At 39.0% G+C, this 24,873-nt stretch overlaps 1 protein-coding gene and 1 pseudogene across 2 annotated transcripts in view; one reads left to right on the forward strand and one right to left on the reverse strand.

Moving 5' to 3' along the window:
* Positions 1-1,728: 1,728 nt before the first annotated feature.
* On the reverse strand, positions 1,729-2,123 carry LOC118546905 (cytochrome b5 pseudogene; annotated as a pseudogene).
* A 12,131-nt stretch (positions 2,124-14,254) lies between these two features.
* LOC118546841 (mitochondrial adenyl nucleotide antiporter SLC25A24-like) overlaps positions 14,255-24,873 on the forward strand; it is a 38,999-nt gene continuing 28,380 nt past the window's right edge. For both annotated transcript variants that reach the window (XM_078071715.1, XM_078071716.1), the window contains exon 1: positions 14,255-14,551. In XM_078071715.1, coding sequence (XP_077927841.1) covers positions 14,384-14,551 — 168 coding nt within the window. In that variant the 5' untranslated portion in view covers positions 14,255-14,383. The remainder of the gene's footprint in view (positions 14,552-24,873) is intronic.

Below are 24,873 nucleotides of genomic sequence, written 5' to 3' on the forward strand. Positions count from 1 at the left end.
ATTTCTTTTTCTTATCTGATTGCTGTGGCTAGGGCTTCCAATACAATGTTGAATAAAAATGGTGAGAGTGGCATCCTTGTGTTGTTCTTGATCTTAGGGGAAAAGCCCTCAGTTTTTCACCATTGAGTATAATTTTAGTATAATTTTTCATATATGGCCTTTGTTGAGATATGTTCCCTCTAAACTTATGAGGGTTTTTTATCATGAATGGATGTTGTATTTTGTCAAATGCTTTTTCTGCATCTATTGAAATGATAATATGGTTTTTTAATCTTTCTCTTGATGCAATGTATCATATTGATTGATTTATGAATATTGAACCATGTTTGCTTCCCTGGAATAAATTCCACTTGATCATGGTGAATTTTTTTTTTTTAATGTATTGTTGGATTCAGTTTGCTAATACTTGGTTGATGATTTTGCATTTATGTTCATCAGAGTATTGGCCTGTAGTTCTCCTTTTTGTAGTGTCTTTGTCTGGTTTTCATAGCAGTAATGTAAGCCTCAGAATTAATTTGGAAGTTTTCCTTCCTCTTCTATTGTTTGGAATAGTTTGAGAATAGATATTAATTCTTCTTTAAATGTTTGGTAGAATTCACTTGTGAAGCTATCTGGTCCTGGACTTTTACTTGTTGGGAATTTTTTGATTACTGACTCAATTTCATTGCTGGTAATTGGTCTGTTCAAATTTCTATTTCTTCTTGACTCAGTTTTGGGAGGATATATGTATCTAGGAATTTATCCATTTCTTCTAGGTTGTCTAATTTTTTGGCATATAATTGCTCAGAGTATTCTTTTATAATTGTTTGTGTTTCTGTGGTGTTGGTTCTTATTTCTCCTCTTTCATTTCTGATATTTTATTTGAGTTCTCTCTCTATTATTATTATTATTATTATTTTTTGATGAGTCTGGCTAAAGGTTTATCAATTCTATTGATCTTTTCAGGGAATCAGCTCCTGGTTTCATTGACCTGTTCCATTATTTCTTTAGTTTTTATTTTGTTTATTTCTGCTCTAATCTTTATTATTTCCTTCCTACTATTGGTTTTGGGTTTTGTTTGTTATTCTTTTTCTAGCTCTTGTGGATGTAGAGTTAGGTTGTTTATTTGAGATTTTTCTTGCTTGTTGAGGTAGGCCTGTAAACTTATAAAAATTCCCTCTTAGAACAGCTTTTGCTCCATCCCAAAGATTTTGGACCATTGTGTTTTCATTTTCTTTTTTTAAAAGATTTTATTTATTTGACAGAGAGACACACAGCGAGAGAGGGAACACAAGCAGGGGGAGTGGGAGAGGGAGAAGCAGGCTTGCCGCCGAGCAGAGAGCCCAACATGGGGCTTGATCCCAGGACCCTGGGACCATGACCTGAGCCGAAGGCAGACACTTAACCACCGAACCACCCAGGTGCACCTGTGTTTTCATTTGCCTCCATGTATTTTTTTTTAATTTTAAAAGCCAGATATATTTTTAAAGATCATGCCTACAATGAGTAAATTATGTAGTGATGGAACATCAAAAAAAGCTGATGAACAAAAGGCACATTTTAAGAGTTCAGGAGTAGAAAGAGCAGAAGAGTTCTTTCTGGTTTGGTTCAAAGTAGGAGAAAAGGGAAATAGGTGTATTAAAATTATTTTTCAGGTGAAGGTTTCTGTCAGTTGAAGCAGTTAACATTCTTTCTTCTTTCTCCCTGATCCAAAGCAGTCTTTTCTTTCATTGGCTTCTGAGAATGTGTTTAATCTTCCACTGTGTAGAGGTGATACATCAGGGCTACCACCAGTGCTGAGATGGCTGGGATCACCCAGTTGGTCCACCAGCTAGAATTAGAGTCAACAGTAGTAATGAGAGTTTCCGAAGGCTTGCTCTGTCATCTGGATGAAGTTCCTCAATGATGTACATTTTGGACAACTCTCTAACATCTGTAGAGTGTCCCACATTCTCAAAACTTTCAGTGGCATCCCCTCCAGCTTGTTCCCTTAACACTTCTTCCCCGCCAGGATGCTCCTCCAAAAACTTGGTCAAATTTTACACCTTGTAGTGCAGAATCAACCAGGTGCTCTTGCTGTGGTTGTGCTTCTGGATCTCTTGTAGGGTGTAGTACTTGACAGTATGGTCTGACTGCCCGGCCATTTCAGAACCCAGTGAGCCTCAGGCTGTGCAGATACTAGCCGAGCCGGGAGGAGAGGAGCACGTGTTTCAGCCAGCTGGCCCGGGACATTTCTGGGGCCCTGACCCCGCACCCCACCTCCATGTATTTTTTTATTTCTTCCTTGATTTATTGGTTGACCCATTCATTGTTTAGTAGCATGTTGTTTAAACTCCATGTATTAGTGTTCTTTCCAGATTTTTTCTTGTGGTTGATTTTTAGTTTCATATTGCTGTGGTTGGAAAAGATGTAGGGTATGCCTTTGATCTTTTTGAATTTGTTGAGCCATGTTTTGGGCCTAATCTATTTTGGAGAACATTTCATGTGCACTTGAAAAGGTGTGTATTCTGCTGTTTTAGGATGGAATGTTCTGAATATATCTGTTAAATCCATCTGGTTTAATGTGTCGTTCAAAGCCACTATTTCCTTGTTGATTTTATGTTTGGATGATATATCCATTGATGTAAGTGGGGTACTAAAGTCCCCTACTATTATTGTATTACTATCAATTACTTCCTTTATGTTTGTTATTAGCTGCTTTACGTATTTGGGTGCTCCCATGTTGGGTGCATAAATATGTACAATTGTGATACCTTCTTGTAAGATTGTCCCCCTTATTATTATATAATGTCCATCTTTGTCCCTTGCTACAGTCCTTGTTTTAACATCTATTTGCCCAATATAAGTATTGCTATTGGCTTTCTTTTCACTTCCATTTGCATGATAAATGTTTTTCCATCCCTTCAATCTGCATGTGTCTTTAGGTCTAAAAAGTGTCTCTTGTAGGCAGCATATAGGTGAGTCTTGCTTTTTTAATCTATTCCATTATCTTATGTCTTTTGATTGGAGCATTTAGTCTACTATTTTTCTATTTAGTGTAGTTTTAATTGAGTTCTTCATCTCTGATTGGTTCTTTTTTTATGTTTTCTACCTCTTTTTAATGGTCTCACTGATGTCCATTTATGTTCAAAGTTATTACTGATAGGTGAGAACTTATTGTCATTTTGTTCTTTGTTTTATGATTGTTTTTGTAGTTCTTCTCTGTTCTTTTCTTCTCATGCTCTCTTCCCTCATGATTTGCTGGTTTTCTTTAGTGATATACTTGGATTCCTTTATCTTTATTTTTTGCATATTTATTACTGGTTTTTGATTTGTGGTTATCATTAGGTTTTTATATAACATCTGCATATAGCAGTCTATATCCAGCTGTTGGTTGCTTAAATTTGAATCCATTGTTTATTCCTCTCTGCCCCCCCCCAATATTTTAGGTATATGGTGTCATACTTTACATCCTTTGATTTTGTGAATCTCTTGACTGATTTTTATAGCTATACTTAATTTTACTGCTTTTGTGCTTCCTATCTTTCTTACTCCTACTTATGTCCTTTCCTTTCCACTCAGAGTCCCTTTTAACATTTCTTGTAGGGCTGGTTCAGTGGTGATAAATTCCTTAACTTTTGTTTGTCTGGGAAACTCTTTATCTCTCCTTCTATTCTGAATGTTAGCTTTGCTGGAGAGAGTATTCTTGGCTGCAGGTTTTCCTCTTTTTCTTTTTCTTTTAAGGATTTTATTTATTTATTTATTTGAGAGAGAGAGAGGGAGAGAGCATGAGTGGGGCGAGGAGGAGTGAGAGGGACAGCAGACTCTGCACTGAGCATGGAGCCCAACACGGGCTTAAGCCCACGGCTCCAAGATCACAACCTGAGCCAAAAGCAAGGGTCAGATGCTCAACCTTGAGCCACCCAGGTGCCCCTGCAGATTTTTTTTGTTTCAGTACTTTGAGTATATCATGCCACTTTCTTCTGGCCTGCAAAATTTCTGCTGAAAAATCAGCTGATAACCTTATGGGGTTTCCCTTGTATTTAACTGTTTTCTGGTCTCTTGCTCCTTTTAAAATTCTCTCTTTATCACTTTTTGCTGTTTTAATTACTGTGTGTCTTGGTGTGGCCTCCTTGGATGATTTTATTCAGGGGTCCTGCCTACTGGACCTGGATTTCTGTTTCCTTCCCCAGATTCAGGATGTTTTCAGCTATTATTTCTTCAAGAAATTTTTCTACCCCTTCTCTCTCTCTTTGCCTTCTGGGATCCCTATAATGTGAATGTTATTATGCTTTATGGTGTTACTGAATTTTCTTAGTCTATTTTCACTTATTATTATTACTATTTTTCTTTCTCCTGTTTAGCTTGATTGCTTTCTATTACTCTGTCCCTTCAGGTTGCTGATCTGTTCTTCTGCTTCTTCTAGTCTACTATTTTTCCATTTAGTGTAGTTTTAATTGAGTTCTTCATCTCTGATTGGTTCTTTTTTTATGTTTTCTACCTCTTTTTAATGGTCTCACTGATGTCCTACAGTCTTTTCTCAAGTCCAGTGAGTACCTTTGTGGACATTACTTTGTATTCTCTATCAGGCATATTACTTATATCCATTTCATTTAGGCCTCTTGGTGTGATTTTGTCTTGTTAATTCATTTGGGACACAGTCCTCTGTCCCCTCATTTTGTCTCTCTATGTCTGTATGTATTAGGAACATCAGCTACTTCTCCTGCTCTTGAAAGTAGTGGCCTTATGAAGAAGAGGAGCTATAGTGCCCTGCAATGCAATGTCCCCTGTTCACCAGAACCTGGTGCATCAGGGGTATCTCCCATGTGTATTGTGTATGACTTGCTGTTATGGCTGAGCCACTTTTTCCTTCTGTCCAGTCATTTGCAATAGCTCACTTTCCTCACTTCTGTCCTTGAATAAGCTGACACAATTATTGGGGTTGTGTTATCTTGGCCATTCCCAAAACTGCCTTGGCTGAGTTGTGTTTTAGCATTATGGTCTCCACTTTAACAAAACTGTTGACAAGAAGCAGCCTTTCCTGTTATTGCAATTTCTTTGGGAATTTTTGAAGGACATTATCTTCTTTCATCACTCAATGAGACATTTTTAAAACAACTCATTGCTGCATAAAATTTTGGTTCTCCCAAGGAGCTGATGATATGTTCTCTCCTGTCTGATAATAAGAATTGTGCTACTGACCATGTTTCCCCATATCATCTATAGTTTAGCATTCTCTGGTCTTGACTTTCTACTCTAAAAATTGTGATAATGTCTTTGACATAATATGAATTCAGATAGAACTCAGTTGGCAATTGGCTCCCATCCTCCACCTGGCTGCAATTCTCAACTAAGGACCAGTTAAAGGTATTATCCTCTGCAGGGTAAAGTGTCAGAAAATGACTTTATGATTATTTGGGGCTTTCTCAATAATAATTGGTCTATTTCTTACACATTTCATAAGTGAAAGCAAATACATTAAAATACATAGTAACTGGAAGATTAATTGAAAAGGGTTGCTTTCTTTAACATTGCAATATTGCAACTATGAATTTTATGTGATGGAATTTTGGGGATTGAATTTATAGAGAGGGTTTTATCTTTATTTATTACAAAGTCTCTAATTCTACTGGGTCTCAACAAAAAGTATATACTATTTATTGACAGTGAGCCACATACATTTTATATTGTGCATATTACTAAGTGTTTTTATTGTAAGATACCACAAAACCATTATATAACAAGGTAAGGTATATACACATGGATGTGAAAATAAAGTAGAATAAAAAGACTCCGTTGAATTTACTTTGGTATTTGTCTATTCTGAATATAATATAATCGGTTTCCATATATTTTCCATAAAGGAGAACCATCTTATTTTTTCTCTTTTAAGATTTCTTTCAAGATATACAAAATACCATTACTACTTGTACTGGGTAGTGTTCCTTTCAAAATTCATGGCCACCCAGAACCTCAGAATGTGATCTTATTTGGAAGTAGGGTCTTTACAGATGTAATTGGTTAAGATGAGGTCATACTAGGGCCTGTACTAGTTGGCCCTAAATCCAATGACTGGTGTCCTTTTAAGAAGACCATGTAAAGACATAGACACATAAAGGCCATGTGATGATGGAAGCAGAGATTGAAATGATGCAGCTAGAAGTCAAGGGTTGCTGGCAACCACTAGATACTGGGAAAGAGACAAGGAAAAGATTCCCCTTTAGAGCCTCCAGAAGAAGGTGACCTTGTTTACATCTTGATTTCAGACTTTTGACCTGAATTGTGAGAGAATAAATTTCTGTTGTGTTAAGCAACCCGCTTTTTGGTGATTTGTTAATTATTTAAAATATAAATTGAGCATCTAGTAGGTGCTCCATAAATAACTGCCAATTGATATCCTTCATAAGGGAGAATTAATTAAGCCTATAATAATCTGAATAAGAGTGGCACTTCTACAATAATTTTAGACAAAACACATTCTGATGAAGAAAAGCCTTTTTCTTTCTTTCTTTCTTTCTTTCTTTCTTTCTTTCTTTCTTTCTTTCTTTCTTTCTTTCTTTCAAAAACACACTATGGTGGGGCACCTGGGTGGCTCAGTTGGTGAAGTGACTGCCTTCAGCTCAGGTCATGATCTCAGGGTCCTGGGATCGAGCCCCACATCTGGCTCCCTGCTCGGCAGGAAACCTGCTTCTCCCTCTGACCCTCCCCCTGCTTGTGTTCTCTCTCTCTGTCAATTGAATAAATAAATAAAATCTTAAAACAACAACAACAACAACAAAAAACACACTATGGTATCATATAAAATGCTTTACTATAATTGCATTTTGAAAAGTTTTATTTCATTAATATTACATAATATGAATCATAGCCAAAGAAACTGACATAAGCGAAGGGGATCAAATTTCATGTTTCAGAATGCTACCCACAAATAACATAAAGATTTTATCCTTTACCTTTTGTTAACAGCCACAGGTGGTTTGGTGCACCCATTACATTGGGTTTCATTAACTTGACCACTCTTGGAAAGATATTGATAAAACAAATAGACTATATTTGCAACACTTATAGGAAAAAAATGATGTGACATATTTCTTTAATCGATGAAATTTCATGATATTGTAGGGCATAGAGAAAAAAAGTAATAAATAAAAGAGGAATAATGAAAATTGTTATTTTTCTCACCAAATGTTTCCAGGTGATGAACCATGCATTTTATTCAGAATGGATTTATATACTCTATATATTCATAGTTAAATATGTTAATGAGTTGGGGAAAAATATTAATTGAATGAATTATAGAAAAATGCTTACATGTGGTTCATAAAAGCATTCTTAAGCTGTCATTCTGATGTTCTATCACCCTCTACTGATCAGTGGGCCAAATTACATTTAGCTTTTTCCCCCAGCCAAAGTGGATTTCTTTTTTGAAGACCAAAAACATTTTGGCAGGAGACCAGAAATAATGGTGGCTTATGGTCTGTGTTTATTTCTGTTTCATATAGATGTAGTCCAGAGGCTGAAATGATGGCTCTGTAGTCATCAGGATGCTGGTTCTTTCTGTCTTAGTGCTCCATTATGCGTAAGCTGTATATGCTGAGTGGAATAAATAGGTGCAGCGCCTTTCAGAGAGTAGACTAGAATAAAGTCCATGTCATAGCACAGTGAAAGTTGGTGTATTGGTAGTTCTGACCAAGGGTGCTCATGTGATGGGCTTGGCCCATTGCAACTAGATGAGATTGGTGTGCTCAATTCTGGGCTACATGATACACAGTAAGTTTCACAAATTGATATTCTATAAATTCATGACCACAAATGGGTACTCATGGTGCCCCAAAATCTTACCCAGTTTCTCTTATAGCATAGCTTTTCCATTCTCCACAATAACTATGCTGTACTTTCTCCCATTTCTTCAAATTTCTGGCCCTCACATCCTCTTTTTCTGATTTTCCCTCCCTCACATTTAACATCCTCATTTTCACCAGTTCTTCATTTTTCACTGAAGGAATGGAAGCCATTGCATGGGTCCCCTTCATCTTTCCACTATTGTACCTACAAACTCTCAACAGACTTTGCATCCATTTTTCCATTGCATTGGAAGAAGGGCATCTACAGCTGTAGTCAGCCTGCGCAGTAAGATCAATTAGGAAATTCTTGGAGTGGTCAGCTTGAGCTAGAGTGGTGACAATGGAGGGGAAGTGAAGCAGACAGATCATGATATATTTTAGACACAAAACTGAAAGAACTTTATGAAGTATTGGATGAAGGATTTGAGGGAGAGGGAGAGGTGAAGTTGCAGAGAATATGGAGAGTTGGATTGCCTCAAGGTTATGGTTTTGCAAAATGAATAAGGCAAAGAAAGAGGGAGCAAATATGTAAAGGGATATGGAAGGTAATGATTAAGATGATGGATTATGGAATGTAAGTGGAAGGAAAGAGACAAGTGAGGGCACAATGAAATGGGGACAGTGACAATACAGAAACATTAATAGATTGTAGGTCCTGGTGACATCCCTGTTCATATTACTTGCCTGTTTCTTAGGTCAATTGTCTTTTTCTTACTGATTTAGGATTCCTTATATATTCTGAATACTATTCTATGGAAGCTGTAAGGTTGGATTTTCTATCTGTGACTCTTTTTCACCTCTTAAATGATGTATCTTGATGCACAGATATTTTCAATTTTATCAAATTTGTATTCTATGGTTTATGCTTTTTTAATGTCTTATTTTAGAACTCCTTCTCTACAATGAGATCACAAACATATTCTTCTACATTTTCTTCATAACATTTTAAGACTTCACATTTTACTTTTAGGTCTCTATTACACCTGGAGTTTATTTTTATGCATAGTATGAAGTAGGGATCAGTCTTTTACTCTCCCCAGTCTGATTTCTGCTCCACCAATTCACCGAAAATGCTGATGCATTTCTTGCCAAATCCAAAAGACACTTTACAGTCCTAGCTTTTAATTTTACTCAGCGTAAAACACTTTTAGCAGCATTTGACTCTTTTTTTTCCCCCTGAAAACAGCCTCTTCTCATGCTTTCTTTAATAGTTCACTCTCCTGTTTTCTCCTACTTCCATGAAGGCTCTTTCTCAGTCATCCTTTAATAGAAATAACATTAACAATAACTACCACTTACGAAGTGCTTCCTATGTGCCAGGCCTCATAATGAGTATTTTTTTTACTTAACCCTCACAAGACAATGTTGAGACAAAACTGGTACTGATGAAGAAACTGAGGTTCAGAGAAATTATGTCATGTGCCCAAGATTATTCAATTGCAGGCAGTTTGAATTTGAGCCCGAGCTCTTTACCACTACGCCATGCTGGCTCTGCTGCCTGCATTTGAAATGTACATTTTAGAGTTTTCCAGAGCTTGGGCTAGGGCCCTCTTCCTACTCTATCCTTTCTTTTTTTTTTTTTTTTTAATATTTTATTTATTTATTTGAGAGAGAGAATGAGATAGAGAGAGAGAGCATGAGAGGGAGGAGGGTCAGAGGGAGAAGCAGACCCCCTGCCGAGCAGGGAGCCCGATGCGGGACTCGATCCAGGGACTCCAGGATCATGACCTGAGCCGAAGGCAGTCGCTTAACCAACTGAGCCACCCAGGCGCCCCCTACTCTATCCTTTCTAAGTGATATTCTTCTCTCCTATAGGGTTAAAAGCTATCTGTATGCCAATGACTTACAAATTTATATTTCTAGCTTGGACCTCTTTCCTGAGCTGTGCATGCAATTTTGCCACCTGCATGACTCATTGGCATCTTAACAAGTCTAAATTTGAACTCTTTATCTTAATCCCAATCTCCTGCACCTCGGGGATTGACAACTCCATCTACATGGTGCCTCATGCCCGGAAACCTAAAAGTTATTTCTGATACTGTCTCAGTCCCTTCATGCTGCTGTAACAGAATACCATAGACGGGGTGGCTTATAAACCACAGAAATTTATTTCTCTCAGTTCTGAAGGCTGGAAGTCCGAGATCAAGGCACCAGTAGACTCGGTGTCCAGTAAAGGGCCTGCTTCCCGGTTCTTAGATGCCTTCTTGCTGTGTCCTCACATGGAGGAAGGGGAAAGAGAGCTCTTGAGTGTCTTTTATCAGGGCACTTAATTTCATTGGGAGGTGTTTCCTTCATGAGCTAAATACCTCCCCGAAGTCCCACCTCCTAATACCATCACATTGGGGGTTAGGATTACAATATTTATTTTGGAGGGACATAAAAATTCAGTCTATAGCAGGTATCATTTTCTCCCTCATATCCTGCAATCCTTCATAAAGTTCTTTCAATTCTACCTCTAAAATGATCATGATCTGTCTGCTTCTCTTCCCCTCCACTGCCACCACTCTAGTTCAAGCTGACCACTCCTTTTTTTTTTTAAGATTTTATTTATTTATTTGAGAAAGAGAGTGAGAGAGTGCACGCAGCAGAAGGAGAGAGAGAGAGAGAAGCTGGCTCCCTGCTGAAAAAGGAGCCCAAAGTGGGACTGGATCCCAGGATGCAGGGATCAATCATGACCTGTGCCGAAGGCAGACGCTTAACCAGCTGAGCCACCCAGGTGTCCCTCAAGCTGACCCCTGCTAATTGACCTCGCTGCACTGGTTCCTGACTTTTCTTCCTCATTCTCCTCACAGTAGCTAGCAGGATCTTTACACACTGTTAAATTAAACCATGTTATTCTGCTGCCAAAAATGCATAAATGGTTCCTGGTGTAGGCTGTAATATTTCTCACCAATATTCAGCATTCTTCCCTGTGGGAGGACCTGAAGTCAGGAGAGCATGTCACGTGTTTTGGCCAATAAAATAAACAGAGAAATTGAATATGTCACCTACAGGCAGAGGGTTTAAGATCCACAGCCTGCTTTTTCATGCTCTTTTTTCCCTTTGCCACGGCTACCAGTGATGTTCCAGATAGTGGCTGCCTCAGTCCCAGAAGACAATGACATCCCAGGAGCAGAACCTACTGCTGACCTATGATGGATATATGTACAAATGAAATATTCATCCTGTAGGTCACTGAGATTCTGAAGTTGTTTGTTATCACAGCATAACCTGGCTTATCCCAGCTGATATAATTCTATATTGTTCTTGGGATAAAAGCCAGGATCTTTAATGTGGCCTGTGTTTTTAATCTCAGCTTGTGCCATTCTTACTGTTGTTTATTATTCTCCAGTGACAGTGGCTTTCTTTTAGTTCTTTGAACTTTCTAAGTTCTTTTCTTCTCAGGAATGTTAAAAATACAAGGAATGCTATTTTCCTCACTCATAATGGGCAAACCCCTACTTATCTTTCAGGTCTTGGCTTAAATATCACCTAAACTTCAGGAGGCCTTCCTTCATTACCCAGTATGTATTATGGTCCCTGTTATGTTCTCATAGAGTAATTACAAACTGAGATGAGTGCAATTCTCCTTCATTACACTCACCTCAGTTTGTAATTATTCTGTGAATTATGATTTTCTATGAGTATGTTTTCAGCTGTGACAGAATACCCAGCAGAAAGTGGCTTAAACAACAAAGATTTGATTCCTTTCTTGTCCAAACAGGTCCAGTGGAAACTGGTTCCAGAGTTGGTTCACTGGCTCAGCAATGTGATCAAGAGCTTGGACGCTTTCCATCCTTCTGCTCTGCCATCCTTAGGTTTTTTTTGTTTTGTTTTTTTAAAATTTTTTAAAGATTTATTTATTTTAGAGAGAGAAAGGGAGAGAGAGAGAGCGAGCATTTGACTGGGGGGGAGGGGCAGAGGGAGAGGGAGAATCTCAAGTGGACTCTTCACTGAGTAAGGAGCCCAACACAGGGCTTGATCTCACAACCTTGATATCATGACCTGAGATCATGACCTGAGCTGAAATCAAGAGTGGGATGCTCAACTGACTGAGCCACCCGGGCGCCCCTCTGCCATCCTAAGTATTTGACTTTCACCTTGTCTTGTTGCCCCAACATCAGTAGAGATAATAAGGAAATAATCAGCAGTATCAGTTCACACAGAGATAATTTAAAAACATGGGTCCAGAATAATACTAATGGGACAAAGGCTCCTAAATTTCAGCTCATACTAAAAATCAGATATGTGCATAAAATGTATTTTATTTGCCTAACCTGGTTTTTCTGATCTTTCTCCTGAGGTTCACCTGCTGCATTAAAGAAAAATAAATAAAAAAGTTAACCAAATATCTAATTTGTTTTAATGCTTGGACTGTCTGGTAACTGATTAGCCCCTTTAGATAGTATTTACTTTCTTTTGGATAAAATGTGTTTGCTCACTAATTTTCTCCCAAGGAGAGAATCTGGGTGTCTGAGGTCCTAATGTCGTTTACTTGTGACTTCTGTGGCACTGGGGCTAAGGGCCAAAGCGCCCGTTTAGATCCTTGGCATGCTGGTTGGCATCAGTTGATCCTTTAAGTGTTCAGTGCTGGTCTCCATTGCTCCACTGCTGTGGCTGGTCTGTTCTCTTGACTTGAGCAGTGCTTCTGATGGCAATCCTTAGTGGCTACTGATTACAGACTCCTGAATTTCTTATCAACTCTTTCATTTAACCCACTGACCAGGTGATCAATCCCATTACACAAGAGCGGTGGGTTCCAAATATCTTCGTTCATCCACCCACAATTTGTGTACACTTATTTAAGTATTATATATACATGCAGTTGTCAATTCATGTTAAATATTAGAAAGCTTACTTTCCCCTTGCTTTTATAAATATAAAAAGATGTCTTAATATTTTCTCCCTTGGTTCCTAAGGGGTTTGGATTTCAACAACCCTATGGGAATGAGAGATGAAACCTTGGTCTAATAAGGGGAAGAGAGAGAATTGGCCTGGGATGGCCCCATGGAGGTTGATCTATCATCCTTGGCTCTGAGCACAAAACTGAACAAACAAACAAAATCCTCCCCTAATAAGTCATAACGGTGGGGCTACCCTCTATCAGTTGGGAGTTTGAATTAAGAATGTGCTGTCTGATTTTTCCAAAGAAGACATCCAAATGGCCAACAGACACATGAAAAAGTGCTCAACATCACTCGGCATCAGGGAAATCCAAATCAAAACCTCAATGAGATACCACCTCACACCCATCAGAATGGCGAAAATTAATAAGTCAGGGAACAACAGATGTTGGTGAGGATGTGGAGAAAGGGGAACCCTCCTACACTGTTGGTGGGAATGCAAGCTGGTGCAGCCACTCTGGAAAACAGTATGGAGGTTCCTCAAAAAGTTGAAAATAGAGCTACCGTACAACCCAGCAATTGCACTACTGGGTATTTACCCCAAAGATACAAATGTAGTGATCCAAAGGGGCACCTGCACCCCAATGTTTATAGCAGCAATGTCCACAATAGCCAAACTATGGAAAGAGCCAAGATGTCCATCAACAGATGAATGGATAAAGAAGATGTGGTATATATATACAATGGAATATTATGCAGCCATCAAAAAAAGAAATCTTGCCATTTGCAATGACGTGGATGGAACTAGAGGGTATTATGCCAAGCTAAATAAGTCAATCAGAGAAAAACATGTATCATATGATCTCACTGATATGAGGAATTCTTAATCTCAGGAAATAAACTGAGGGTTGCTGGAGTGGTAGGGAGTGGGAGGGATGGGGTGGCTGGGTGATAGACATTGGGGAGGGTATGTGCTATGGTGAGCACTATGAATTGTGTAAGACTGATGAATTACAGACCTGTACCTCTGAAACAACTAATACATTGTATGTTTAAAAAAAAAAAAAAAAAGAAGATAGTAGGAAAGGAAAAATGAAGGGGGGGAAATTGGAGGGGGACATGAACCATGAGAGACTATGGACTCTGAGAAAGAAACTGAGGGTTCTAGAGGAGAGGGGGGTGGGGGGATGGGTTAGCCTGGTGATGGGTATTAAAGAGGGCACGTATTGAATGGAACACTGGGTGATATACGCAAACCATGAATCATGGAACACTACATCAAAAAAAATTAATTAAAAAAATGTAAAAAAAAATTTAACATAAACTAATGAATAAGAAAGATCATTTAGGGGGGCATATGACTGTCTCCACACCCTACAGAGATCAAAATAAAGGAATGCATCTTTGAGTGTAAAAAAAAAAAAAAGAATGTGCTGTCTGGGAATCCCTGGCCAAACATCAATTTGAACAACAAAAACGGTGGTCCCAAGCAGCTTTAACCCCCGCCAAGACTGGCAGCAGCAAATCCAGAAGCAGGACTGTTGCCCAGCAGGCGGGAACCCACCGGCCGGCGGGCTCGGAACCCAGAGGCTTGGGAGCACATGCGTTCCAGGGCCAGGTGCTGCGCTGCGGGCAGCCAGGCAGCTACCCCCACTACTGGTTCCTCTCAGGCTCCTGACGCCCGGTCCCCTGCGGCGGCAGCTCCGTGTGACGGTGGGGCTTTCCCACTTTTCCGGGGAGCCGTAGCGCTCTGTGACCATGCTGCGCCGAGTATGGGGCTTCCTGTTGCCCACAGTGGCTGGCCAGGAAGACGAATCCGACCGCTTTTTTGAAGAGCTCTTCCGGAAGCTGGACCACCGCGAGAACGGCATGGTGGACGTCACAGAACTGCAGAAAGAACTGGAAGCTGTGGGCCGGGACGAGGAGGTGGGCAGCCGTGCGTTCAGGCCGCACAGAGTGTGGGAGGTTGCAGGACCCCCGGAACCATTAGGAGGTGGGGCTGGGCCTGGGGGTGGGGACTGAGAAGATCCCTCAGCCCTTCCTGAGCTCTCCAGGCTCAGAAATTCTTTCCGTGTGAGCTGCTTCACTTAAAACTGCCCCGCTGTTGGAACACTTTCCATAAGTTTCTCTCCTAATAGTGACCTGCCACGGGAAAATGTGTTGAAGACTTTACCATCTTGCCTCGATGGGGTCCAAGCCATTAAAACTCTTAAAAGGCCCGCTTGCACCATCACAACGTTAACCAAACGTCCCCAGTGAGCTAAATGCCTATGGCCTGTGTTCAAATTCTGTTAGCTTTTGGGAACTCCAAGGGTCTGCCCTGACAGCCTGGGATGGCTCATCCTGCAAGGGCATCCCATAGTTGGGGCGATGCAGCCCGCGCAGCCGTTTGCTCCAGAATGCTCCCGCCTCAGGCCTGCATCATGCCCTTTGGGGACCTTCCTGTGTGTGCACTGGCTACTGCGCAGGCAGGGAACTGGAGAGGTTCTGATCCTAACACATTAATTACAACCACGTATTTTCAGTTTAACCTAACACCACTGAAGTATTTATATTATACTGCAACAATATGCCATACACTATAGTATAGAATTATCATTTAGCTTACCAAATGATGTCAATACTGACTGCTGTGTTTTCAGAGAAGCCCCACGTCCATAGCTGTACATTTAACCAGCTGACCATCTAGAGTTAAAAAAAAAACAAGAGTGTTTTATTAAGCTTCTCTAAGAGACTACGAGGCCCAGCAGTAGCATGGGAGTGTTTGAAAAGGGGAAGGGGTCACCAGGTTTTCTGGAAATCTTTTTCTTGTGAGGAGACTTAATTAAATTCAGTAAGAGAAAATAACAATATTTAATAAGTTTCCATCTGGTAGGCTTGAATTGAATAATGGATGTGAGGTCACACAACATGGAGTCCAGACAATCAGGGCAGTAGCATTTACTGTTAAGTCCATAATTCTTGGGATTTATAAAGTGCATGCCAGAGAAATGGGGTGATAACTACATACCCTGGATAATGCTGTGTCACATTTTGTTATAGACATTGATGATTTGTTCCCTGAGGCCTACCCAACCACAGATGCCAGTCTTAATTATATACAATATATATTGATGTCACTGGGTTCTCTGTGTCCAAGGTTTTCTGCTATGTTCACTTTGCATTATCAAGAAAACAAACATGACTTTATGCCTTCCTTCTGAATACAGCCCCATTATTTTAATATTCCATTTCCCTTCTAATAAAGATCTAGGTTTCATCAGACTGTCCAGAGTCCGCTCTATCTTCATTCCATTTATCCCAGTGGTTCTCAACTAGGAGTGATTATGCCCCTCAGGGACATTTGGCATTTTTGACATTTGATGGTCCTGACAGCTGGGGATATGTGTGCATGTGTGTATGTGTATGTGTGATACTAGCATCTAGTGAATGAAGGCCAGGGATGTTGCTAAACATCCTACAGTGCACGGGAAAACAAAAGATGATCTGGTCCCAGATATCAATAGCGTCGAGGTTGAAAAACTCTGACTTACCCCAGCCACAGCCCCTGCCATTCCTTGCACCCCTCTTCCAGTAGTTGAACATGCCCTTTACTTCAGTGAGTGAATAGAGGTGAACTGCACTGAATTCCTTCAGATTTCTGGCCCTCTTGTAAAATTACCTCAGCTGTAAAATGGGGATAATAGCGCCTAGCTCATAGGGTTGTTATGATGATTAAGGAGCAAATAAATGAAAAATGCCTAAAATTATTTATTCAGCTTAAAGCAGTTAGTAAGCCTCAATAAATTTGATACACAGACTATAATCTTATCTTTATTTACATCTATGCTCAGTTTATTTCCACTAGTCTCAAGAAATGAGGTGTTTCTTCTTTTCAAATTTGGTTCTTCCAGTTACATTGTTGACTTCAGGTCCTCTCCGTCTCCTTTAAAATAGGAAAAGTACAACTTCTCTTATTCCCTTTCTTCCTCCTGTATTTTCAAACTTTTCCCCTCTAATAACAATGATCTTCCCATGGCCGTGGCTCCCCGCCTAGCAATTATCCTTTCATTTTCCTCTGTATGTAGTCTGGTCTTTGACAAAGCTATCCCTTCTCTTCTCTGTGGTGAGGCTTCGGTCTCCATTCTTTCCCTCTGTGAAAGGTCACTGAGGGCTTCTGCATTGTGCACTTTGGCTCTTGGGCTCTATTCTGCGGCATGGAACACTGATGATGGCTCCTTTATTTTCTCCTTTGGCACTTTGTCTCAGTTCCCTGGCTATTGCTTTTCAGATCCCTTTATGGACTCTCTTTTGGCTCACCCCTCAAACAGGTGGGCTTCAAGATTACTTTTCCAAGCTTCCAACTGTCATCCTAGTGTGGGTGATGCACAAATGGATAGCTAGCCCCAGCTTCTGAGTCTCTCCACTTCCCCCTGTGATCATAGTCTTGGTTAAGTGTTCTACCACCAAGTCATTCTATATTCCTCCTTTTCCCTTACCCCAACATGCAGTTCATCACACAGTCCTATGTAATTCCTCAGTATATCTCACAACCAATTCCCTTCCTCTCCTACCTATTGCTCCTGGTAAGCCCAGGCCGCCACCATCTCTCACCTAAGTCACTGTAACCAGTCTTATAACCAGTCTTCTTGCTTTTCCTCTCACCATTTTTTCCCCCACATTGCCACCAGATGACCCTTCTAAAAGATCCATCTGATTGTATCATGACCCTGCTTAAAATTTTTCAGGGTCTCGACAATGTCAGTGGGAAAAGTCCAAGCCTCTGAGCATGGTATATAAGATGATTTCTTGGTAGGTGTTGAGGCTGGTGACACAGTTCTCCACCTTACAGTTATTCAAAGATCTGGATTCCTTTCTTCTTGTGGCTCTACCATCCTCAAGGGTCTCTCATCATTATCTGCCTTCAGCTGGTGAAGGTGGAATGAGCATGTAGGATTTCATTAGCTAGGCCTAGAGAGGTACCTTCCCTCTTACTTCATCGGTGAGACCTTGCTCACATGACCATATTTAACGGCAAGCGAGACTGAGAAATGTAATCGAGCAGTGTGCCCAAAGAAGGCAAGAAGGAATTTTAGTGGACAGCTAGTGATCTCTGCTACATCCCTCACACTCTTGTATCTTTGTTCACCTTTTGCTACTCATTTTTAAAATATTCAGGTAGAGCCACTTCTATGATGATTTCCCTCACGTCTTTATTCCCCACTGAACCTTGAACATTTTCTTTTTTTTTCTTTGGATATATTTTAGTTTATGATGTAATTAGCTGTTCTTCAATAAAACATTTATCATTATAAGAATTTCATAAAATATGTAGACATATTTCCCAAGAGTTCTAGTTTTTTTTTTAATGTACAGCGTTGTATTAGTTTCAGGTGTGCAATATAGTGCTTTGACAATTCTATACATTCTCAGCGGTCATCAAGATAACTGTATTCTTAATCCCCTTCACCTATTTTACCCATCCCCCAACCCACTCCACCTCTGTTCTCTATAGTTAAGAGTTTTCTTTTTTCTCTTTTTTTTTTTTTGTTTGGTTTCTTAAATTCCACATATGAGTGAAATCATATGATATTTGTCTTTCTCTGACTGACCTATTTCACTTAGCATTCTACTCTCTGGATCCATCCATGTTGTGGCAAAGGGCAAGATTTCATTCTTTTTTATGGCTGAGTAATATATATATGTCACTTCTTCTTCATCCATTCATCTATCAAAGGAAACTTGGGTTGCTTCCATAATTTGGCTATTGAACCTTGAACATTTTCTGTCATAGTGGCTCTGGTGTGTTCCCTGTTAACCTGTAAACTTCTTGAGGGCAGAGGTTATGTCTGATTCATTTCTTTTTCTTAAGCATTTACTGAGTGAGTGAATACATGCATGATTGTTGAGTAGAAGAGTAGACTAGTCAGTTGCTAAACTTCTTTAAAGTTCCAATACTCAAAGATTCTATGTTTTTAGTGTTAGAAATTTTACTCTAAGACTAAGGTACCAATAATCTATGGCAGAACATCTAATTTATATAGGATAAATGTACACATGTTTAAACACTATAACTTGTAATCTACCTTGTCTGAATCTCATGTCTAATATAATTTCTTCTCTCTTATAGATACTATTAAAATCTGTTGATATTAATGCATGCAATCTGTTGAAGCTTAACACATTTATGCAGTACTTTAAAGATAATGAGAAGATAATGAGGTTGATTTTTAAGAGTTTGGACACGAATAATGATGGTATGTCTCTATACAGTGAACAAACATGTGTAGCCAAGAATTAGCCATGTTTTAGTAGAGGTTTATTATTTGATATTTGGCTTCCATGAAAGGTTATTAAAAATTCATTTATTTAATCCTGTCATTTGTTTGACTGTTATTACTTCTAAGGAATATTTTTTAACGATGTAATCTTTATTTGCATACTATCTTTCAAAAATAACAACCATCAACAAAAAAGCCTGTACCCTTTGAACAATATGCTTTTTCCCTTGAACAATATAAATATCTAAAAGATATTTATAACATTTTGATAAGGTTTTTACATGAAGCTCCATGTAGCAATGGTGGGTAAGCCAAATCTGGAAAGATGAGTGAAAGTTAGCTTAGTGAGGAGTAGGAAAGTGTTCCAGGCAGGAAAAATGGCTTGCTGGGAGACTGGTCACAGCAGGAGAGCAGGTCATGTCTGAGGAACTGGGGGAAGACCAGTGAGGTCGAGGCTGAGAGCAAGGGGAAGTTTCAGAGATGAGGCAGCTAAGAAGCAGGCCTGGGCAGGATCATGGAGGTCCTTGAGGCCTGTGAAGTTTCTGGACTTGATCCCTGGGGGATGAGGTGAGGGGGCGACTGAAGAGTTTTCAGTAGGAGGAGTAGCACCATAATATTTGTGTGGAGCATTGATTGGTGTCTAAGCTTACATAGGGTTAGTGGTGATGGGAATAAATAATTTGGGAGACGTTTATGCATAGAACAGATCACATTTGGTGATTGAAATTGGTGAAGGAAAGGAGAGAGGCAAGAACAATTGGTTTGAGCAACATTGGAGGGTGGTAGTATTATTTATTGATACAGGAAATATCATATGGGCTCTCTAGTCTCTCCTTTTTATCTTGGCAAGTAAAAGAAATAATTGGGATATTAATGTCTTATGAAATGTTGCAACAATGCAGTGCATACTGCTTAACTCTGCCTCTGTATCTTTTCAAAACTTCCAGTTAATCTTTATTTTCTTTGTTCCTTTAAAGGAGTGATTGATACTTCAGAAATTATTGGTGCTCTCGACTTAATAGGTATACAGATTTCTGAAAAATAGGCAGTGAAAATTCTTGAAAGGCCAGCCCTTATATGTGTGTATACATTTTTAAAATTATTTTTTATTTACTTTTAAAACCCTTTTCATTGTAATAATGACAATAATGGAAACTTTAGGGAAGCATGAGTGGCTTCCCTATTTAGTAGCCACTTTATTTTTTAAATTTTTTTGAAGATTTTATTTATTTATTTTGACAGAGAGAGACACAGCGAGAGAGGGAACACAAGCAGGGGGAGTGGGAGAGGGAGAAGCAGGCTTCCCACTGAGCAGGGAGCCCAATGTGGGGCTCCATCCCAGGACCCCGGGATCATGACCTGAGCTGAAGGCAGATGCTTAACAGACTGAGTCACCCAGGCACCCCCTTATAAGACTTTATACTCAAAGTATTATTTTCCTCATTGCGCAGATTAGGAAATTTTTGAATAGTGAGGGTAAGTAATTTGCCCTATGTCAACATAATCTACCACCCAAATATTAACTCACTGATACAGTTTTAGTGCATATATCTATTGCTTTTTGTAAGACTTTTATATTATTAGTCAGTCAGTCAACAAATCAAGTTAGCTATCAACTGAATATTGTTTGGTACATTTTGCCAGGCACATAGTAGTCAATGAGGAGTCAGTGGTAAATAGGATGCTCCTGGTGCCCACCCTGACAGAGCTAACGGTCCATGGGGGTGGGGAGTGCAAACAATGGGTAGGCAGTTGCACTGTGGCAAAGGTTATGATAGGAATATATAGGAAAACAACAAAGAAAAGTATCTTTTATCAATAAAAAATAGTAAATTTTATCAAACTATTTTCATATTTCAAGCCGTTTTCATTTGACCTATTTACATAATAAATTCTAGTGGTAGATTTTCTGACATTAAATATTCCTGGGATAAGGCTAACTTGTTATGAACTATTTCATACAGGAATATGTATAGAAAGATAAAGGTAGGGGCGCCTGGGTGGCTCAGTTGGTTAAGCAGCTGCCTTCGGCTCAGGTCATGATCCCAGGGTCCTTGGGATCGAGCCCCGCATCGGGCTCCCTGCTCAGCAGAGAGCCTGCTTCTCCCTTTCCCTCTGCCTGCCACTCTGCCTACTTGTGCTATCTCTCTGTCAAATAAATAAATAAAAAATATCTTAAAAAAAAAGATAAAGGTAAACATTTAACAACCATGCCATCACTGGATTTATCATAGTTAACATTTTTGCCATATTTGGCTCAAATTTTTTTGGATAAATAAAATATTACACATAGTTGAAGTTTTCAGTGTATTCCTAATACTCATTCTCTCCCCTGCTGCCAGAAGTAACTATTATCCATTCAGATTTTTATCTCTCTCTCTATTTTACTGTAGGCATACTCTTAAAATATATAGCATTGTTTCTTATGTTTTTAAAACCTTACTTAAGTAAGGTGGCATACCACATATTTTTTAAAATTACTTTTTTCTAAGCCTTCTATTTTTCAGATTTGTTGCTGCTGGTGCATATAGCTCTAGTTAATCATTTTAACCACAGTAAGGGTCCTGTTTAATAAATATAATTAAGTTTACTTATGAATTCTCCTGATGATGGTCATTTAGGTTTAAAATTTTTTTGTTTTGTTACTAATACAAAACAATGCTGCAGTGAATGTTCTTGTGTACATCTCCTTGTATAGTACTTACAGTAGAGTTGCTTGATTATGGGGTATGCTGACATTTAACTTTAATTACATATACCAAATTGTTCTTCAAAGTGGTTGTACCAATTTAGCCTCCTACTAAAAATGTATTTCTTTTCAAATATTTGATACTGTAGGCTTCTAATATTTTAATATTTTCCAAGCCAATGAGTCAGAAATATTGTCCTGTTGTTTTAATTGAATTTGATTCAGTTTAACTATATTCCTCATTACTAGTGAGTCTAAGTATCTTTTCATATATTTGTTGGTCATCTGGATATTCCTCTTCTGTGAATTACCTACTCATGTCTTTTGCCTATTTTTCAGCTAGATTGATTGTCTTTTTCTTAATGGCTGGCAGGTGTTTTTCTAAATCCTGGAGATTAATCCTGTGTTGATTATATGCATTGCAAATATCTTTTCCTAGCTTGTTGCTTACTTTTAAATTCATATTTAGGTGTTTTTTTGTCATTCTGCAGTTTAATATTTTAATGTAGTCTTATTTCTTTATTTTTTCCCTTATGGATATGCTTTTCACATCTTGAGAAATTCTTCCTTGCCCTGGGACATAAAGATATTAATCTCTATTTCTTTTTCTTTTTTTTTTTTAGATTTATTTATTTATTTTAGAGAGAGCATGCACGTGCCTGCGCGTATGTGTGGTGGGAAGGGGCAGAGGGAGAGAATCTCAAATAGACTCCCCACTGAACCTGGAGCCAGGGATGTGGGGCTCTATCTAACGACCCATGAGATCATGACCTCAGCTGAAACCAAGTCAGATGTTTAACCCACTGAGGCACCCAAGCACCCCAAGATATTAATCTATATCTCATTAAAAAATGTTGTATCTTACATTTAGTTCTTTAATTCATCTGTAATTGATATTTGTGTATGGTGTGAAATAAGGATCCATTTCTTTCCTTCCTTCCTTCCTTCCTTTCTTCCTTCCTTCCCTCCTTCCCTCCTTCTTTCCTTCCTCCTTCCCTCCCTCCCTCTCTCCCTTTCTCTTTTTCTTTCTTTTTCTTTCTTTCTTTCTCACAGTTGGTTGTTCTGTCATTGTTTATTACTTACAGTAGAGTTGCTTGATTATAGGGTATGCTGACATTTAACTTTAATTACATATACCAAATTGTTCTTCAAAGTGGTTGTACCAATTTAGCTTCCTACTAAAAATGTATTTTTACATTTTCCCACAGATTTTAAATGCTTACCTCTGTCATATATCAAATTTCCATCTGTGTATGGATGTGTTTCTGGTCTCTTTATTCTATTACATTGGTGTCTATTATACATCATTACCACATGTTTTAATTACTATCACTTTATATACTTATATTTTTGGTCAATATGTATGTGGCTTTTTTTTTTTTTTTTTGAGAGAGACAGAGACAGAGACAGAGAGAGCTGGGTTAGGGGGGGCAGTTGCGGAGGCAGGGGGAGAGGGGCAGAGAATCTTAAGCAGGCTCCACACTGAGCATGGAACCCAATGCAGGGCTCAAACTCATGACCCTGAGATTATGACCTGAGCTGAAATCAAGAGTTGGATGCCTAACTGAATGAACCACCCAGGTGCCCCTTACTATCACTTTAGAATCTATTTTGATGTTTTGACTTTCCTCATCTTCAACAGTGTCAGTGCTCCTTTTGGCCCTTTGCTCTTCTATATTAATTTAATTTAATTTTTTTTTTAGGTTTTTTTTTTTAAGATTTTATTTATTTATTTATTTGAGAGAGCGAGAATGAGAGAGAGAGAGCACATGAGAGGGGGGAGGGTCAGAGGGAGAAGCAGACTCCCCGCTGAGCAGGGAGCCTGATGCGGGACTCGATGCTGGGACTCCAGGATCATGACCTGAGCCGAAGGCAGTCGCTTAACCAACTGAGCCACCCAGGCGCCCCTATATTAATTTTAGAATTGACTTGTTTAGTTACATACACATGTGTGCACATACACACTCCTTTTGGAATGTTAATTGGAATTGCATTGAACTTATAAATTAATTAAGGAAAAATTGATATGCTTATGATGTTAAATGTTAACTGTTCCATGAATATTATATATGTCTTTATTGATTTAAATTCTCTTTTCTGTCTTTTAATAAAGTTGTATACATTCTCTAAAATGGTCTTGTATAACTTTAGCTGGATTTATATCCAACTATGGTTTTTGTGGCTTTTATAAGTGTACAGCTGAATTTGAGTTGTTTTCACTTCATTAGACCATTTGTGTCCATATTAATAAGTGATGCTATACCAACAGCTAAGATGGGACATGGAATCCTTTCCGTGATCTGGCACCTGTCTGCCTCTCTAGCTGCATCATCTCTACAACTTTCCTTCTACTCTGTGCTCTAGGCTGACTGGGCTTCTTTCAACTTTTAAAAAACCATGGTCTTTCTTTCCTCCAGACCTTGTACAAACTGTTCTTTCTGCCTGGAAGACCCTTTCCAACTCCTTCATTTGAATATCTCCTATTTACTCTTTAGGTCTCAGTTTAGATGTGACTTTAACCTCTGAAACTTCTTTATCTTCCTGGTATTTGCTTTTACAGCAGCTTTACAGAGGCTTGCTTGTCATACTCCCTGTTGCCAGTAGACTGTAAGCTTCGTGAAGCAGGGACAGAGTATATTATTATCCATTGTTCTGTAGTCAGTGCCTACCTAGTGTCTGGCACATACTAGCAGATCAATACATGTTTTCTTATTGATTTAATGGTGTCACAAGAGCCAAGAGTGGAGCATGTCATATTTAACAGAATGGGTCAGCAACATAAATACTGAAAAATCATCCATTGGATCTGAAATTTAGGAGATTTCTGGGGATCTTAGTGAAAACATTTTCAGTAGGGAGCTAAAGAGTTGAGTCAGATTGTTATTGAGTGAATGGAGGTGAGGATATGGGGAGTGTGAAAGTGGTTTACTGATTTGGGATATTTGGATAAGAAGAAGACAGGCAAGTCTTTTTATTTTTATTTTATTTTTTTAAGGATAGGAGAGATTTGAGGAGAAGTAACAATCAGAGAGGGAACTGTTGGATATGTTGTAGAGAGAGGAGAAAAGTGATTGGGACCAATGATTTGAGAAAGAGAGAGAGAGAGACGGAGACGGAGACAGAGACAGAGAGACAGGGTCCTTCAGTAGGAGTCGACATTTCACCCTCTAGGTCTAGAGCACGGGAGGTAAGGATGAAAGTGGGTAGGGAGAAATTTATTCATTTACTCAACCAATATTTATTGAGTGCTTGACATTCATCTAGATGCTAAGGATGTAGTGGTGAAGGAAACAGGCAAA

This window comes from Halichoerus grypus, chromosome 5 (assembly GCF_964656455.1).
Source record: "Halichoerus grypus chromosome 5, mHalGry1.hap1.1, whole genome shotgun sequence".
NCBI lineage: Eukaryota > Metazoa > Chordata > Mammalia > Carnivora > Phocidae > Halichoerus > Halichoerus grypus.